The sequence below is a fragment of the Dunckerocampus dactyliophorus genome, chromosome 2, assembly GCF_027744805.1.
Source record: "Dunckerocampus dactyliophorus isolate RoL2022-P2 chromosome 2, RoL_Ddac_1.1, whole genome shotgun sequence".
NCBI lineage: Eukaryota > Metazoa > Chordata > Actinopteri > Syngnathiformes > Syngnathidae > Dunckerocampus > Dunckerocampus dactyliophorus.
The window spans coordinates 13,058,268-13,077,353 of record NC_072820.1 but is presented as its reverse complement, the minus strand read 5'-3'; the positions used below and the strand labels follow the sequence as shown (position 1 = coordinate 13,077,353).

The following is a 19,086-nucleotide window of genomic DNA, read 5'->3' as shown; positions in this document are numbered from 1 at the left end:
TTAACATTCCTAGTTGTCATACAAGTGGAAAAATAAGTCAACCACTGATTTCGTTAACACAATTAAGATTATGACCAATAAAAGCTATGACCTAATAAAAGTGTAATGTGAAGGTGATCATCATTGCAGATGTGACTCACCCATCTCCTAAAATCTAAACCGGTCAACAAAAATCTTATTGTTGTTTTGAATGCAAGTCTGCTTAAATTGTGTCAAACAGTCGCTAGTCCTTCTTTTCAAGATTCTCTCCTCAGTGCAATTAAAATGAACAGTAGTAGTATGAAAATGTAAAAAAGGTGTATATACAGGGAATTTAAAAATTTTAAAAAGGGCATGCATAGTACACAGTATGTACAGTACATTCAACAAGAAACGATGCAAATACTGCCAAATATAAGAAAAAAAGACAAAGACAAAGCAAAACATATGCGCAGGGTTCGCTTCTGAGGTACAGTAATCCCTCGTTTATTGTTAACTGGTTCCAGACCCGATCGTGATAAGTGAATTTCCACCAAGCAAGATTCCTTATTTATAAACTAAATATTTTTGTAGTGAGAGCACAGAAAACCTGTTCACGACCTCCTAAATATGATTTTTAGCATCATTAGAGTGTTTGAGTGGCCGAGTGATCGTAGGCGCTATGTTGTCTGGGGCTATATGCCCCTGGTAGGGTCTCCCAAGGCAAAAAGGTCCTAGGTGACGGGCCACACCAAGAGTGATTCAGAAGACCCTTAGAATAAACGCAAGATGAAGGACCACACCTCGCCCCGACGTGGGATACCGATGCTTTCTGTATATTACAGTATATACAGAAAGGCTCTGCCATCACAATTCTAAATTAACTTGGCGGTGGACAAGCTTACATATTGCTGCAGTGAATATAAACCAAATGAAATTAATAGATTGAAGTTGCGGTCCATTATGAAAACAGCCCTGTCCCCAAGGTGTTACAAGTTCGACTGAATCCAATTACTGGCTAGGCAGATGTCATCCAGAGTTACAGAATGTTCTCAACGCCCTCCATGGATCCTGCCTGAGGCCCCCCCACCACCACTCTCCTCACCACCAAAGCCACTGTAAGGGTGTGAGCTTTGATGGATGGCCTGGCTGCAACACAATGGCTAATGTTACAAGTTGTCAGCCACTCAATAGGGGGTTGGTCTCAGGTGGCTCTAGGCAGGCTGCACCATGCCACGGTAACCCTTTACTCTGAGAGTGACAGCTCTCTGGGGACTGACTGTCTCTGATTCCACAAAGGGAGAGCGCAACGGACAAGTCGGTAGCCTGTCAGTCCTAAACTTCATCCGTCATCGACTTCCGACTGAACCATAAACAGTGCAAAGTCATCCTCCAATCTGCCATGTAAGTTTATGTGTTTTGGATGATCATTTATTGATGTCGCTGGCAAGTTAGCAGAATTTTCTCAACATAAAAAAATTTTGTATTGGCATTGTATATCAGTATACTTGTACCTGCGTTCACTCAACCACACATTTTACACGTTACACAGAGTTTTGTGACTATTTCAGTGGCGAAGAAGTAGTGGGATTGACTGACTTCAAGGCAATTGAGTTTTTAATGTCGCATTAAAGACCTGAATTGGATATGGTCTGGAGTCCACTGTGAAGAAAGTGCAGAGCCAATCTTCACTCTCAGAGGTCATAACGTACCTGTTTGCGCACATTTGATTATTTTAACATAATACAATGATATGCAATGTTCCCTCATTTATTGCAGGGAATAGTTTCCCAAAATAGCCCGCAATAAGTGAAATTTGCAAAATTTATATTTTTTACAATGTCACCATACACTTTATACACTTTCCTCAGACAGGCATTAATATTTTCTCACATTTCTCTCTTGTCACTCTTGACACTCTCAAAGCTCAAATTTCATAGAATTTTAATGATCAACCTACTAGGTTGGAAACAAGAAATCATTAAGTGACTCACGCATATTTCACTCATCTGACTGTGCCTCGTCCTGGCGCCGTTCGGCTGTAGCATTTGTGTATCCTTTTTAAAACATATTGCTCCTGTCCTCGTATTTTCCTCACACGTTTAGCTTCTTCTGTTTCTTCTATTGTTAACAGTATTGGCGGTTAGCAAGCAGCTAACACGGTTAGCTAGTTTGGTTTGCCATGACCACAACAGGAGACGGCAAGGAGACTGATTGACAATGGTCTACAGCCATTCAGGACGCAGAAGACAGGCTAAAGTACAGAAGTACACTCAAATTCCCACAGTGCAATTCTTCTTAAAGGGTACGCTGTAACAGCGTTCATACCTTGTAAAATAAAAATCTGCGAAACAGCGAATCCGCGAAAGGTGAACCATGATAGGATTTGACATTAAATGTAATAAGGCAAATCTGGGTTCAACATCATATTTACTTGTAGATAACAAACATTAGAAGTTATGTTGCGCCTTGAGGGAGGAGATGATAGCACTACAGGAGGAATCTGTAACACAAATAAGGCTAAATCTAAGAGACCTGCTAACACAGGTAGGAAATGTACAATCGCAGAACAGCCTGAGAAAGAGATTCTCAGAGATCCATGATGAAGTCATAAACATTAAAGAGGAAAATAGATACCAAGGCACTACGAGATGATACCAAGGTACTACAAGATGATAATACTGTCTTGTGTGCTGGTCTTAAGGAGGTTAAAAACCCTATGGAGGAAAACAGAGCACTACACAATGATATCAAAGCAACAAATTGCCAATTTCATACAATCAAAGGAGGTGGACGTGCAAAAGTAGATATCGACACCATCGAACCGAGTTTTTCTTCCCGTATTAACTAGTGACATGGAGACCATGCAAAACTGCTTCTATAAAAATGGTACTAGAACCAATAAATGACTCTATGTGTAGTTTTTACATTGTGACATCAGATTACTGCATCTCAATGAAGTTGAGAGTACATTAAGTTTGAGACTAGGAAATCGTACATTGTGCAGTGTTCCAATACTCTCCTTCTCCTAGTTGGAGGTTGGAAATGTCCAGTTTTCTGGAATACAGCAAGAGTGTGAGTATTAACAGCAAGTCCAAAAATGACACCAAAAACATCACTATAAAGATTGGCAGACAAGTTTTTTCTATGAAATAATCTCAAAACAAAGTCACAAGTCTTTATAAAGTCTATAAAAATGTTGTGTAATCGAGATTGTAGCATTCCGACTGCATGGGGGTGGCCACAGCTGCTGCCATGTCGGGTTGGGCATCGTTTGAATTTGAACCATTCCGGTTCTGATTCGTTTCGATTTCGGGTCCAACAATTCTTGATTCCGATCTTTTAAGAGACAGGGTCATAAAAGTTTGCATGGTTTAAATGAGGGCATTAACTAGAGTTCTTTTTGGATGACATGTCTGAACTTCCCCATTAATTTTTTTAATGATATGAACTTTTTATCAACTACATGAGTACACTTTCACAAAAAATACCCATGCAAAAACATGTCCACATATGCTGTTGTTTATGGTGTTAGTGTGTGATGCTGCAGGCAACATGCACTAACCAGGGTGCAGGATATCAACAACTTGTAAAAGTTTTGTCTGTGAGCTATGAGTCTTGAGCTACCATATTAGCACGAGTATACTTTTCTGCCTCAGTGTTGGTGTAAGCAATTTTTTATGACACCGTTATTTTGTTACCACAGTAAACAGGATGTAGTGCAATGCACAGTTTAATCATGTTGGTCACGCACCCTCCTTTGCATAATATCATTGTGTTGCAAATGTTGCACTGAGCCGACTGCTCTTTTCCTTCATGAAGTTAAGCCAAACTTTGTGGGCATTTATTTTTTTGTTGTTGCTCGGCAGCTTCTGCGTTGGTGTTTACGGCTGTTTCTTCTGGTCGGCGGACAGGGCATCAAAACTAGGAATAGAAATTTGAAAATTTGAACGATCCTGGGTGAATCGGAATGTTAGTCCTGGTTCCCATCGATGCTTGAGACTCGATATGCAACCTTACTGCTGAGCATACATTTTACAAAGAAAGTCGCTGAATATCATTTAAAATAGGTTAGGCTGTTACGCCATCTTCATTTTATATTCCGGAAGTGAATTTTAAGGCAGGAAAATAGGTTGCTAACTGAGTTTTGGCAAGTTGTTGTTTTTCAACCATGTTCTTCCTACTCTTTGTGTGGTGCCCTTTTTTGATGTGTGCTCTGTGTTCTGGTTTTGTTCATCCTGCTCTCAGTGTCACTAAATAAATTAAGGTATTGTTGTTGCACACCTGCCATGTTTATTTGTTGATAAGAGTGTTTTAGCCTGTTTCTTTGAGGTGGAAAACGTCGCAAAAGAGATCTGTTGATTTGTCTTTGCCATTAGCTCTGTTCTTACAAAAAACAACAAAACATTTTAATATTAGTTGACTATGGACCAAATGTAACAAATCAGATTGTACTGTGAAAAGCCAACACATGTTATATGTACAAAATAGCCCTATATGCTAAATCCAAAGCAATCTTGCTTACTGCCCTCAACACTACTCAGAATAATGTTTTATGATCTCATTAACCTCCTACTTTGTACACCAAGAGTGGCACAAATCCTTCAAACCCAAAATCTGGAGGCAATTACAGTATAAGACAAATCTATTTAAAAGTGCATTTGGCCGCATGCCTCGTAGCTGGGTCACTGTGGTCTCCCCACACTCTCGGTAAAAGGCCGACAGACAGACAGTATGCGTATAAACAAGTAGCTTTTATCTCTCAGAGAGATGCATGGCAACAAAGAGCCCAGCTGTCCAGCCATGGTCACCCCCAACCGTCTCTTATCCCCCTCCAACGCCCCTTTTATCTTTCCTGTCACCCCACTGCATTGAAGCACAGGGGAATCACAAGGCGTGCTAAAATCGTTCTGGCCGATCTGATCTCAGCAGTGAACAGCAAGTTTTTCCATGGAACAGTAATAACATCATTCCAACCACTTGAGCTAATAATGGTAGTGTAGTAGTGCTGTATTATCATCATAACATCTGGTGTGTAACTGCTACTTTTTTCTTACACTTTGAACCCTGCGGCTTATACAGCGGTGTGGCTAATTTATGGCTATGTTCTAATCTCGTGACATCTCCTTTGCTTCAGAACTACTAATCGTTTAAATACTCTGCCGCTCGCAAGTCAGTGAGGAAAGGGTAGCTGTCTTTGGCAGGAGCCAATCATGAGCTATAAGTGAACTCACGACGAGCTTGTCAACCCATTCGAAATCGTCAGAATCAGATTGACTAATGACCTCCTTTCAAATGGGTTGACAAGCTTTATTTGACAGGAGCCAATAAAGACCTACCTGGTCCTCACGGACTCGTGCGTGCCACAATATGCCAATTTATGACGTGGACATGTGCGGCTTATAGTCCGGTGAGGCTTATGTATGTACAAATCTGTTTTTCTCTCTAAATTTAGTGGTTGCAGCTTTAACACCGGTGCGTCTTATACACCTGAAATTACGGTATGTATTTTCTTAAGTGGACCACATTGATGTACGTCATCTCAACTTTTGCCATTAACCTTCACTCTGTGTTTGTTTTGCAACTTATTGTGGACAAGAAATCCGGGGAATTTTAGCATGACCACATACTGCCACCAAAGCTTTCATAAGATCAAATATATATACACAGAATAAAACGCAATGCACTGAAATTAGAAAGAAACCTAATTGAACTAAATAGGGCCCACTACGTAAGATCCACTGATTAAAACACTTTAGAATTAAAAATTGAAAGCAGGACAGTTACTATAGAACATTTCAATCCCATTGTGCTTTGTGTATGCGCAGACATGATTTGTGGTCATGAACCTTACCTCCATTTTGTTGAGGGACACCCAGCAGTCAGACGGGAAGTCCTGCAACATGGGGACCAGGAATTGCAGGCAGCCATCCCAGTGACACAGCAGCAGCATCATAGCAATCAGATTTATGATCCTCATCACAGCACTGGCCAGGTCATAGGTCATGTGGAAGATCTGATGGAGTGCAGCAGCAACAAAGGTAAGGTAAGAATGTGTTTCACTGTGTTGGACTGCAAATAGCTAATTGTCAAGTTGAATTCAAGTTTCACACGCCAAAGTGGCAATCCACTCGGCTTTACAGTCGCTTTCAAATTACACCGCGGTTTGATAAATGAGTAAGGATGACAGGCTCCCATCAGTCCCGGATCAAACACAGCGGGATAAGACACATGACATCACGCAAGCCTGAGGGTACACACAAACACATACACACACACGTGAAGACAAACCCTGTATGCACACTTTCATATACAAAGTGATGGACAGGGACCATCATGATCCTTAACAACTGTCGTCTTAGATGTCAATCATCCACTGGACAGACACTTTAGTAAATCCACTTTCACCAGTCTGGCTTTAACTGTTTTATGGCAGTTTGCAGAGTTGGGAGACTCGAGTCAGACTCAAGTCAAAGATTTGAGGACTTGAGACTTGATTGCTTAACACTGTAAAAAGACTCAACCTACTCAATACAATCGCGTGATTTTGCTTTGCAATGCACGCAGAACAATGCGCAGATTCTCGGGGCAGTGAATCGATCGCAAGTGGACTGTTCAGGTGCAGGGACTAACAACGGGCAACACAGTAACGGGCAATAAAGGGGCTGATCAACTCAGGAGCAGCAGTCATGGAGGCGGCTAGACCAAAAATGATTCAATTTGGGTTCAAGGATTATCTTGTTGATGACGGTATTAAGAAGAGAACAGTGGTGTGCACGGTCTGCAGCTCAAAAATCAGTCACACGACCACCACAACACCCAACTTCACCTGTCACTACAAAATCCACAAAGAAAGGTAAGATCCGTGAACGTGTCTTTTAGCTGGCTGTTTTTATGTCTTCAAACACTAACATAGCTGGAGCAAGATACCTAATGTCTCATGTCTTCTCAATAAAGTGCAGTTAAAGTGTCTTTAGCTAACTTATCGGCTTATGTTTGCTATCGTGAATGCTAAAGTAGCTTATTAAACTAACGTTAGACGTTACTTCATAAATAATTAAATAAGTTGCATTGTTTTCTGATAAGGGTATCATGAGATACTCATTTCACAAGAGGCGAGACAGTTGACAAGATCGGGTGAACGAGACGAGACGAGATTTTGAACTTTGCTTTTAAGAAAAGCACAGTGAAAAAATATAACAAATATATGACAATATATTACAATTTACTAATATAATTTCTACTACGTTACACTCTTCCGCATTCTTTGCGTATGCTACTGGCCCTTCCTCCACCCACCGAGACAAAGAGTCTGTGTGAGTGACAAAAGGGCTCACTCTATTCATGCCGTTGTTCTGTGGATCAAACACGCCAAGGTGCTGAAAACAATGCACAGAGTGAACTCTCCTCCTGCCTGCCGAGGAAAACAGACACGCATGCACATGGCAATGTGCCGAGGCCGGCAAAATTATTGAGTTAATTTTCATTTATTGTGTGATTAATTAATTCATTTATTATTGTGCCAGGCCTAGAGCCCACGAGACATCTTTTTTCTGAATGAGAAATCTCACGTTTTCATCTCATGAGATCTTGTGACAGCCCTATTTTCTGATGATCACATTCATTAAGTTGTTTTTTTTAACTGAAAGTTTCTGAAAGCCATGAAGTGCAGGCCTTGTTAAGAGTCACTTATTAACATACACAATCACTCAATAATAATCATCAGATTTGTAAGTGTTTAATTTGAATATGTATAAATGCGTGAATATGTGAATTTGTGTAGCGCTGTGTTTGCTGATTTAAATGTGGAAACTGGGGCAGCTCATCTGATTTTTGTATGAGTTGACTTGCTTTATCCTCACCACAGTGACTTGGGATTTGCTTGAGACTTGAAGGTTATGACTTGAGACTTGCTTGTGACTTGCGCGAGTGACTTACTGAATTCAGCAAACATGGATGGCGTTCATCGTGAGAGTGGCCGACAGTTGCCTCACATGTAGTGGTGGAATAAGAAAATATGTTAGTGCAGCTGAGGCAGCGGTGATAATTTATGATGAGGAATGGGGATCACCACATGTACTCAACTAATAAAATGATGCTTTCACTTTTACAGGATTTTCACGTCATCTCATAAAACACAAAGTGACAAAATTGTTGTAATAGAACCATTCCGAAACAGTTTACAGGCTACAAAGGCTCCTCCTTTGAATGCTAACGTATGTTGTAACGTATTGCATCATTTCCGGTCTTCTCTTGTATTATTCTCTCTCTGGACTCCGATAATCTACTTGCTAATTTCCTTTTCATATGTGGTTACTCTCCACTGTATGCGGTTCCAGCTAGACTTCTGTTAAAGTGTACTAAGCACTTTTTCTTTTGTTTTCGCTACTTATATCATATTATATATACAACCTAGCTTAGCAGTTAGCATGGCTTCTCTGTTTTAGCTGAATTATTCCTGGTCGTCCTTCAGTGATAATGATACTTGGAGGAAATATGGCTTACTTGCTACCATGGAGGTGAGGGTTACTAGCTTAGAAGAGGGCCTTGCACTCTAGAACGACATACTTTAGCCGCATTAGCTACAGCTCTACATTACATTGACAACTTGTTGCAGCTTGTCACTCTCAGTTTTGCGAGACTTGGCTAGGTTGTGTCATCAACATGCAATATCGGGATAGAGATTCTAATTCTATTGCCCTATGGTACGCCAATTTTTTTTTCGTTTCTATTGAGGGGAAACGTTAGGACTATTCCAAGAAAATCCAAAAAAATAGGTACAAATTAAAATATGATTTTGCGATCTGGCTTGACAATTTTTTTTCCAAATGTAGTCATAAAACAATCTCTTTGTTTTTATTTGATTTTGGTAGTAAAAGTTAAATTCACTTTGACCAAACAGTAAACATCCAATTTAACCAGCCACGCCCCATATCTGCATGCAGGGGTGCTGTAAAGGGGGTAAAAGTTAGGACAATTCCAAGGGTCCATGACTGACAGGGGCCCCAGTAAATAGGTAAATAGTTTTGCTATCTGGTTGTGATTTTTTTTTCTGTTTTTTTTTTAATATAGTCAGAAGGATTAAAACAATCTCTTGTATTTGGTAGTAACAGCTAAATATCCACATTGACCAAAATTAAACTTCCATATAGACTGACCACCCCCCATAGCTACATTAAATGGTTTGGTCCGCCACTACCTCAATGCACTTCCTAGCTGCAGTGTGTTGCCTGTCAGTTGGCAGTTGTGGCAGAGCAGAGTGAAACTCTGCTGCCAGGGCCTAGTAAAATAATGTCTAGGAGTGGAAAAAGGAAAGAAAGGTGAGAGAAGAAAGGCAAACGAAGAGGGTGTCAATATGTGATATGTTTTTTTTGTAGCCTAACCAGGCTGTGTTGTGGAAATTAACTTGTTAGCTTAATGTCCACAATGAAATAAGCTAGCAGAGTGTTAGCATGTTGTGTTAGCCTACATCTCACTCCTTTTTAACAAACATTTAAACAGCACAGGTAACTGTTTAGCATGTATTATTAAATCAGTTGCATTCTGGTGTACAAACCGCTACTTTTTTCTTAAACTTTGAACCTTGTGGCTTATACAGCGGTGCGGCTTATTTCTAATCTCGTGACATCTCCTTTACTTCAGAACTAATTTACAAGCTAGCAAGCAAGCTTGCAATGACACAGGAGACATGGCACCACGGCACAAAGGAGATTGATTGACAATGGTCTACAGCCAATCAGGACACAAAAAACAATGGGCGGTGCAGACAGACCAGAGGGGGAAGAGATAGACACTCAACTTCCCACAATGCAATTCTTCTTGAAGGGCCAGGCTCGGTCTGTAACAGCGTGCATACACTGTAATAAAAAAAAAAAGAAGCACTAAAAAAAACCTGCAAATAGTCGAAAGGTGAACCGTTGTAGAGTGAGGGAACACTGTATGTACAAATATACAAACATGTCCCAGAATCAGTTTAAAATTTTTAAAACCACATTTTAAAGTTTTCCCATAAGGCATTGCATCTGAGCAACGCATTCATTGGGGCGCTGCCATGACGTCAGCTTTCCTCTTTTTGCTTTGGCCTCTGGGTCCTCTGACTCCCTCTGGTGGACAGGAGCAGCATTGCAGCACCACTTTCTATGCTCTTCCAATGAATTGGTTTTCTCAAACAAAATGCAATATGGGAACACTTTAAAATGTTTTTTATGGAAAACTCGTATTGATACATGTTTATATATTTCTGAGGTATAACATTTGAGTATTAGTTGCTGAGTGATGAGTTTAATGTTGTTTGTAAGTTGAAACCATGAGTCAAACTGTTATATTGATTAATGACCTCCTGCAATGTCCAATGGGTTGACATGCTCGTTGCTTTTGATAGACTGCTGTCAAATAAAGAGCTCATGGACCTGTGCGTGCCACAATATGCCACTTTATGTGGCTTATAAACCGGAATTTATGGTATGTAAAGCTCTTGTTGGGTCAGTTAAGGTTCTCGAGATGTGGTGACAACAGCATCCTCGGTGGGGGCCCAAGGTGATTTTTTTTTCATGGGCCCCAGAATTCCTGGCCGCGCCTCTGTCTGCATTAAATGGTTTGGTCCTGCTTTCGAGTACAGACCGGTGACGGTGCTTCGTAGCAGCCAATCTTGTCTATTACTAAAATAAAATCCGGTTTTCAAAAAGGAAAGTGAGAATGGAGAGGGAAGAAAGTAGTAAGGAGTAGATAGATATAGACTGGATAGTACCAGTAGGGCTGCATTGAAAAAGGGAATCGCCCAGCATTTAAAAACAAAAGTACATGTTCTGTTTTGACTTCAGAAGGAAAGGAATTTGTCCCTTATTACCGTGACAATCAAAAATAATCTGTAAAATGCCAATGGCATTAATGAAGTACAGGGTGCTTTACATGAAATTTTACGTCACACTTCTTTTCCGCACTGTCATGGACAACCAGCATCATCCAATGCCGTTTCAGTGGCAGATTACTATCACTGCCCTGCTCCACTGATAGATTGAGCAGATCATTCCTCCCCCATGCTATGCGACTTTTCACACAATCGAGGGGGAGCGATAAAAACACACACAGGACTGGACTTAACTTATTATGTATTATTATTACTTATTTTGTATTATTGAAATGTAAGTAATCTGTTACACATGTATTTATTATAATTCAATTTTCTTATTTTTCTGAACTCTCTGTTGCTTTATTTTATTTTTAAGTGATTACGTTTATTACGACACTGTGCAGAGCTGCTGGAAACGTGAATTTCTCTTAGAGATAAATAAAGTATGACTATCTATTACCAAAAATGAAATTCAATTACATTGCAAAAAAAACCCGACAGTGGCGCAATACTATACGCACTTGCGTAGGAGGGCAAAGTACCAGAGTTTGACAAGTTACTTTTTTTAGTCTGTTATTTTGTTCAAAAAATAAATTATTGAACAATTTGTTTCCCATATATTCATATTACTCTAAAACATGCATCTAACTAAATTCAGGTTGCAGTCACATAGTATCAAAATAGCTTTTAAGGGTCAGTTAAGTCTCAAATGTTATACCTCTCTACAGTGACCACAGCTGCCCAGGGGGGATTTCTTTTCATTGGGCCTAGAATTCCTGGTGGCACCCCTGCCTACCGTATATCATTTATATCGCACAACCCTAATACAACTTCAATGCAAGGCTGTGTATTTTATTATTATCAGCTGTTTAAGCGGAAGGTGCATCCAATTTATTTATTGAATTGTCATATTTGGAGGTGTTTGAAATCGCCACATAAAATCGCTAATCCTAATCGCTAGCATGTACAGTATATAGGCTTTTCAATGTATATTAGCATCGAGCTAAACACATTAAATGCTTTTCGTTTATGTTGAATGTTACAGACACATGCTTTATTTCTGTATGTTCAGTTTTACAGTGCTTCAATGTCAAAGCTCTGAAAATGAACTCAACTTTTCTTTATTGAGAACATGTTACTTGTCTGCTGAGCTAACGAGTAGAAACCAAACATTAGCAGGAGCAAAATAGAAAACGTTTACAGATACTTTTTGTTGAAATCATTTTGAGTTTTCGGATGAAAACGTATTGGTCCTGAAATTTTAGTTGAACTTGTTTTGTGTTTGCACACCGTGCTATTTTGCATTTTATTTAACCTCAACTTCAAACTGCATTGCCCTGTCATATTTGAGAACTTTGAGTTGAAAAGTTTCTGCAATTTGAGTCTTTCCTTGTGATGGCGGGCCCTGCATGTGACAGGACCACAGTGTGTTTTATAAGAACAGAATCTTCTATATGACAGCGCTCTAGTGTTTTTAACTATCTGCTGCAAAAATGTTTGTCACGCCCAAGTTTTGAACTGAACTCACGGTCCGGTCTGACGTCATCCCACGGGCTGCCAGTTGGATAGCCCTGCTATCCTGTGTCATGTGTGAGTGAAGAAATGAAATAAGTGATATGGGACATCCATGATGGAGGGGAGATGACACTCATTCAACCCCCATCTCCACTCTCATTCTCCATGCATGCCAAGTATCACTTCCCATCATTCACCACTGTGTCGGCGTGTGTGTGTGTGTGTGTGTGCATCACATCATATCTTCAGAAATCCAATTATCCAAAGGTCAAGTGTGCAGTTGAGGCCCGCTGCACTGCTTAGCACTGCAAAATGCCAACACCATGCTGCCAATTGTGGCACAAACGCAAAGTCAAATGATCTCCTGACATTGCTGGATCCTGCTCTCCTTAGGAGTCTGGGCGGTGCCAACAAAGTGCATCCTGCTTTAAAATGACCAATCAGTGACATATAATCATAGACAATGGCCCCTTAGCAGTGCACATTATCCCCACCCTCTACCAAACCTGCGTCTTAATTGATTAACTGTGTTTGCCCTGATAATAGGCTGCTTATTAGACCGCCTGATGCTGCCTGTGGGACTTCCAGGACAGACAGGGAGAGACACAGAGGGGTGGGCGCAAGAGGAGTTTGTGAGACAAAAACAGTAATTAGAATGCAAAGTTTGTTAAGGCTCAAACATCCTATTGACATTATGCAGCTTTCGCCAGGCTGCAGATGTCAACATACTGAGCCCGCAAGTGCTCAAAACAAATTTGTGACCTTTTGACACCGACTTCTTTTAAAACTGTGCGTCCTTTTTCTATACCGCTTGTCGTCATTAGGGTCACTGGTGAGCTTTGAGTGAGAGCCGGGGCACACCGTGGACTGGTCATCAGTCAATCACAGGGCACACATAGACAAACATTGACATTGAATTTACAGTCTCCAATTAGCCGAACAAGCATGTTCTTGAGAGGATGCCGGAGTACCCAGAGAAAACCCACGGTTCGAACCCGGATCTCCTGACTGTAAAGCAGAAATGTGAACCACATACTCTGTTGCTCTGTTAAACTAATGAAACTAATACTTATAAACATACCTCTTCCCATTGGTGAATGTAGCGTATTAATCTGGAGAGCCTCAACAGCCTCAGAAGACTCAGGATCTTGGTGAAGCGGACAATCCTCAGGGCTCGAGCTGTCTTGTACACCTCAGAATCCATCCCTTTCTCCACTATGAGGAATATGTAATCCACTGGAATGGATGAGATGAAGTCCACTATGAACCACGTCTTTAAATACTTTTTCTTAATGGTTTTAGGGTCCAAAATGATGTCAGAGTTGTCCTCAATGATGATTCCTGTGCGGAAGTTGAGCACCAGGTCCATGAGGAAAAAAGTGTCTGAGATCACGTTGAAGATGATCCAGGGCGTGGTGGTCTCTTCCTTAAAGAAGGTGATGCCCACTGGGATGATGATCAGGTTTCCCACCATAAACAGCAGCATTGTGAAATCCCAGTAGAACCTAGCAAGGTGTGTGTGTGGTGTACATGAGATATGTTTATGTGGGTTACAGCAGGAAGGGGAAAAGGTGGAAAAACAGACAAAACTAGTCAGTGAAGAGACGAAAAGGCACATGAGAAAGACAAACACACACTACACTTTGATATATATTCTGCTTCATGCACCTGAATCATTGCCACTTCATGGGAGATTTGCATGCATGGCTGCAGAGACTTTCATGCAAGTGGTGACGTAGTAAAAGTATAGTGAGGTTTGAGGCCCGTCACGGCAGTCTCTGCAGGACAGGTGCAGCGCTGAGTCACTACACTGTCACTTATGCAACAAGCTTCGACTCCTGTGCTCCATTGCAAAAAGCGCCCAGCATGGCGACCATGCGCATAAGGCTACTTTGTATGTTTACCATGCATGCATTAGCATCACAATGAGAGTAAGGGCAGCTCTGTGTGGGAGTGGAGGTCTCTACAGTAGCCTGTGGTTCTACAGCTATGTTTAACTCAAGTTTTCGCCTTTAAGTGGTGTATTGACACAAATGGGCCAGACATTAACGGCTGATGTGTGAGGGTTTAGGAGGTTCGAGGGGCAGGGGGGGATGGGGAGCTGTCCGTTGTCTGCGGTGCTGAAAGCCACACAGCCACGATATGAGACGTTTCCTCAACTATTGAGCGACCGATAGGTCAAGTAGCAAAGACGGTGCGATGGCGTTATTGTTCTCTCGGCATGGAAATGTGTTTGTCAACATTTCTGGTGCTCGTTTGAGCTCCAGTAAACAGATTAGGATGCAGGATCCGGGCGGATATGTCTCCAGTGAGCATGCTTTTGGCTCAAGGTGACATTCCATTACTGAGTGCATAGCACACACACACGCATGCACACATACTGTACATATATGTATTGTATATATATGTATTTTACATACATACTGTAAATATGGCATGTGTGTATACACATACATATACATACACACACATGCACATAGTCATTGAAAAAATGATTAGACCACCCTTGTTCTTCAGTTTAATCAATCCATTTTAATTCCTGGTACAACTAAAGGTGCATTTGTTTGGACAAATATAATGATGATAACAAATATAGCTTATAAGAGTTTAATTTAGCAGATATCTAGCAACTTCCATGGTTTTCTTATTAATAACCAAAATCACTTAAGTTCTTACATGAATAGCTATAGCATTGTACTTCCAAAAAAATTAACTCTTATGAACTATTTTTGTTGTCGTTGTCATATTTGTCCAAACAAAGGTATCTTTAGTTGTATCAGGCATTTAATGCACAAGAAACTGAAGAAACAAGGGTGGTCTATTAATTTTTTCCATGACTACGGTATAAACATACACACACTGTACACAACCTCTATCCTGCTAGTTATTTTTAAGCAAGGCATTGCCTCCAATTATAATATTTTGATGCATTTTTGATGAGCAGGGATTGGAGCTATGCCCTCTTTGTTGCATATGAGCAAGGAGTGCATCATGTGTTAGCAGGCCATCCCAGACGTACTACTGTACAAACAAACTAGTGGGGCTTCAGATTACAACTGTGTCTTAGGTCCATTTGACTGACAACAGGTTGTTTAAGGGATTTGTGGCAGCATGTTCCAATGAATGGGATCAATAATAAATCATGAAGGAGGAAATCAGCGGATGTAGTAAGCATGCATGTGTGCTCATGGGGGTCGGCGTGGTCTCCCACTATGATGTTGTGAGGACCCACACAATGAAGAGCCCTCTCATGTTGACCCCGATCTTACCTGAAATCACTGTAAGGGTGGATAATCCAATTTCCAGCGGATTTGACCCTCTCCTGTTCTCTCTCCACAGCCTTTTGGCTGCCATACATGCGCAAGGAGAATTTGTTAACTCCTGGTTGCAGCATACTGCTGAATTGCCTCTGCATGAAACTGGCCTGGCTGCCTCGGGGTTCTACATCCTCGGCGGGCACAATTGGGGGTCCATCCTCTGGCTTCTGGAAAGTGACAGAGTTCCTGGGCTGCGGGGTCTGGCTCGGTCCGTGCAGGGACGACGAGGCTTTCCGGCTGGGTGCGTTTGAGAAGGACACCTTTGGGTCCTTTTTCTCGGGGACCCCACTCGATCCGGGGGTAGCGCCTGGGTTGACGCTCTCACCTCCGTGCCCCCCGGCTAGGGACCCGCCTGGTGTGATGGAGCCGTCCATGCTGGCGGTGCTCGAGTTACAAGCTCCGCGCTTGGTGCTCCCTCCGTCCTCGGCCCTCGTCGACCCGCCAGTCTGCTTCTCCTGCTTGGAGATGATCGAACGCAGGCTCCCGGTGCCCGAGTCCCTCCTGCATTCGCCGTTTTTGTTGCATTTCATGCTGGAAATTGGAGCGACGCTGTTGCCACCATCACCAGTTGTCGCGTCCGCAGTGTCTATCGCGACGGCCGGTTCCGACGCCTCCGCCCCAGATGCTCTGCTGCTTTCGCCGTGCTGGGCAGCATCGCCCGAATGAGGTCCGCGGGTCTCCGTGGCTCCGGAGGTAGCAGTGGGCAGTGAGGCAGCAAGCGTGTCCTCTGCGTGAGGAAGGCAGGGCTCCTTGTTGGAGTGCCTCCTGGAAGCCGAGGACGCGGCTCCCCCTCCTGGCGTAAAGTTTTTCATCCCAATGCTGCCACCTCCTCTTCCCCCTCCACCTCCGCCTGTGCCGCTCCACCCGGCTCGACGCAAACGCGAATGCGGAAACATGCACTCCTCTTCCCCGCCCTCCGCCTCATCCTTCTCCTTGGCGCTCAGATGGGCAGTGTCCGGACAGATTTGACCGCTTTGGCTTCCAGCGCATTTGGCGGCATTGTGTGCACCGCCACTGGGGCACACCGCCTTCTTCTTCACGGTGGCACCAGACGCAGGTGACACTTCATTCCTGTCCATGACATTGAGCATTTCTGATTTTTACCCCCCTCGATGTATTCTTTGTGGAAAAGCAGCACATGCATTGGGGAGATGGAAAGAAGGCAAGGGGGGAGAGGAGAGAAAGCAGAGGGAGGGGTGGACGTGACTTCTTTGCAAACTATATCTGCTCTTAGACTTTCATCACTCATCGTGAAAGACACGTTTTAAATCATCCCACTAATTGAGCACTTTAACTACGTCTTATTTATATGGATTAATTACATTAAGCACCTCCTAATCAGATCAATCCATCCAACCTAACGTGCATCCTTACCTAACGTGTAGAATCCATCAGCCTTATACAATCACACATGCGTGCATGCTGCCTATTACAATGCAACATCATTTTTTGGCAACATTTTTGTGCAAAGTAAGACCTTGTCATGTATTTAAAGGTTGTTTTCAATGACATCTCTATGACCTACATAGACTGCTTAGCACCATCTTGTGGTGTAAAAAGGGAACACTGCTGGGGTGCCATCGCACCTTTCAGGTATTTTTAAACTCTGACCTCTAACCCATTTGGCCAAGGAAAAATGTACATCCACCTCTGAGTCCAATAAGTAGGCATATGGGATGCGATGGGATAGTATATGGGATACGTTTGTACTTCTAGTTCAGTGTAAATAAAACTGCCTGCAAAAGTTATACATACAAAACCAATGTAAATAGGCACAGTATAATAATGCAATTTACATATTGTACATACAAAAGGATGTATATGGAGCCTCACTGAAGTCCTGCTATGCAGTGTGCTCTTTACAGGTAAAGAAAGAGCAAACCCTGATATTAAGAGTTTACCTTTTTAAAATGAATGCCAAGAGAATGCATGACTGATGCAGTCTGTACACTTCCTCTGTCAGCTTGTTCTAAGCAAACATTAACCGTCTGAAATGAAAAGCAGTGTTAAATTGAGCATCTGTACATAACAAAAATATGCACACAAGACAGCTTATGTAAGTGACGAGTTCAGCAAAATGAAGTGTGCTATTTAAAGACAATACATCAGGGGTTAGCAACACGGTGCCCATGGGCACCAGGTCGCCCCTAAGGACCACATGAGGGCGAACCTGTTCTAAAAATAGCTCAAATAGCGCCACTTACTAGTAGGCTGTATCCATTTTTTTGGTTGCTATTCTTGTTTAAATCACACTTACATGTAAACTGGTAATGACGATAAATATTTAAAAAACATTTTTAAATGTTTACTATAAATGAATTCTGACCTACTATAGTTCAAAGGTCAGTATTGTGCGCATGACCAAAACGTAGCGTTTGTGGAGATCATACAAACATGGTGGGAACAAGCTAGCGGGCGCAGCGAAAATGAGGTGACTGACCCTCAAAAAGATGGCAGAAAAAAATCAAGAAAACATACTTTTCATGAGCGATAGAGGTTTTTTTTAAATGGCACAATGTGGAGAGACGTTTCACAACGAGTCACTCGAGCTAACTACCCACAGGGAAGCTCAATAGGAGCAGAGAGAGCCCGCGAGTTAAAGGCAGCGTTGTGCAAAAAAACAATCTTTTTTTTCCACGAGACCGGTTAAAACAGCCCAAAAGCATCCGATGCCTCATTTAGAGCTACGCAACTCTTGATTAAGAAAAAGAAGGCCTTTTCAGACGGTGAAGTTGTCAAAGAAGCAATGATGGTCTAAAACTGTACTTGAAGACGAGAATGGAACCTATGTAATCTCCACTCTCTCCGGTGCTGGGGGGAACTACAGGTGTTAGGAGAGTGTCGTCAATGTTTTACATGATTTATTATTTGTACAACAGTAGCGAGTAGGGAAAATGGGACATTGTGATTTCCTATAACTGCTGTAGAAGTGATCATTTGAAAATATTCAATTTGAAAAATACTTGCACTTGGAGAAAATATAGAAATAAAGTGTTGCATTTTGATATTTATCAGTTTCTTTTCTTATTCAATCATTGTTGATATTTATTGTGAGAAATCATTAACATGGTCAGTGTCTTCACATAGATGAAGATCATTCATTATAATTATATTAATATAATTCATATAATCATATAATTAAAGGTTGGCTATTTCAGAAGTGTGTATCAAACTGGTAGCCCTTCACATTAATCGGTACCTAAGAAGTAGCTCCTGCAATACACTGCAATACATTGATGGCCTTATCAGTGTGGCGCCAACAAAACACAACACACCAGTACAAGGACAATCACATTATCTGCATGATTAAAAGCAAAATTAAAATGAACATCAATATGTATCAGTTAATACCTGACATTTTAGGGACTGTTCACTGTAAAATTAAAGCTACACTTGCATAGTGAAAGACAAGATATTGGTCCTATTTATTTGTTGCACAATACTGGA

At 41.6% G+C, this 19,086-nt stretch overlaps 1 protein-coding gene across 1 annotated transcript in view; it reads right to left on the bottom strand.

Annotated features, from left to right (window-relative positions):
* The window catches only part of LOC129176713 (potassium/sodium hyperpolarization-activated cyclic nucleotide-gated channel 2-like), a 51,600-nt gene that overhangs the window by 31,947 nt on the left and 567 nt on the right, over window positions 1-19,086 (bottom strand). The window contains exons 2-5 of the mRNA XM_054767025.1: window positions 17,541-17,627; window positions 15,592-16,758; window positions 13,404-13,827; window positions 5,813-5,974 (exon numbers count right to left, since the gene is read on the bottom strand). Coding sequence (XP_054623000.1) covers window positions 5,813-5,974; window positions 13,404-13,827; window positions 15,592-16,730 — 1,725 coding nt within the window. The 5' untranslated portion in view covers window positions 16,731-16,758; window positions 17,541-17,627. The remainder of the gene's footprint in view (window positions 1-5,812; window positions 5,975-13,403; window positions 13,828-15,591; window positions 16,759-17,540; window positions 17,628-19,086) is intronic.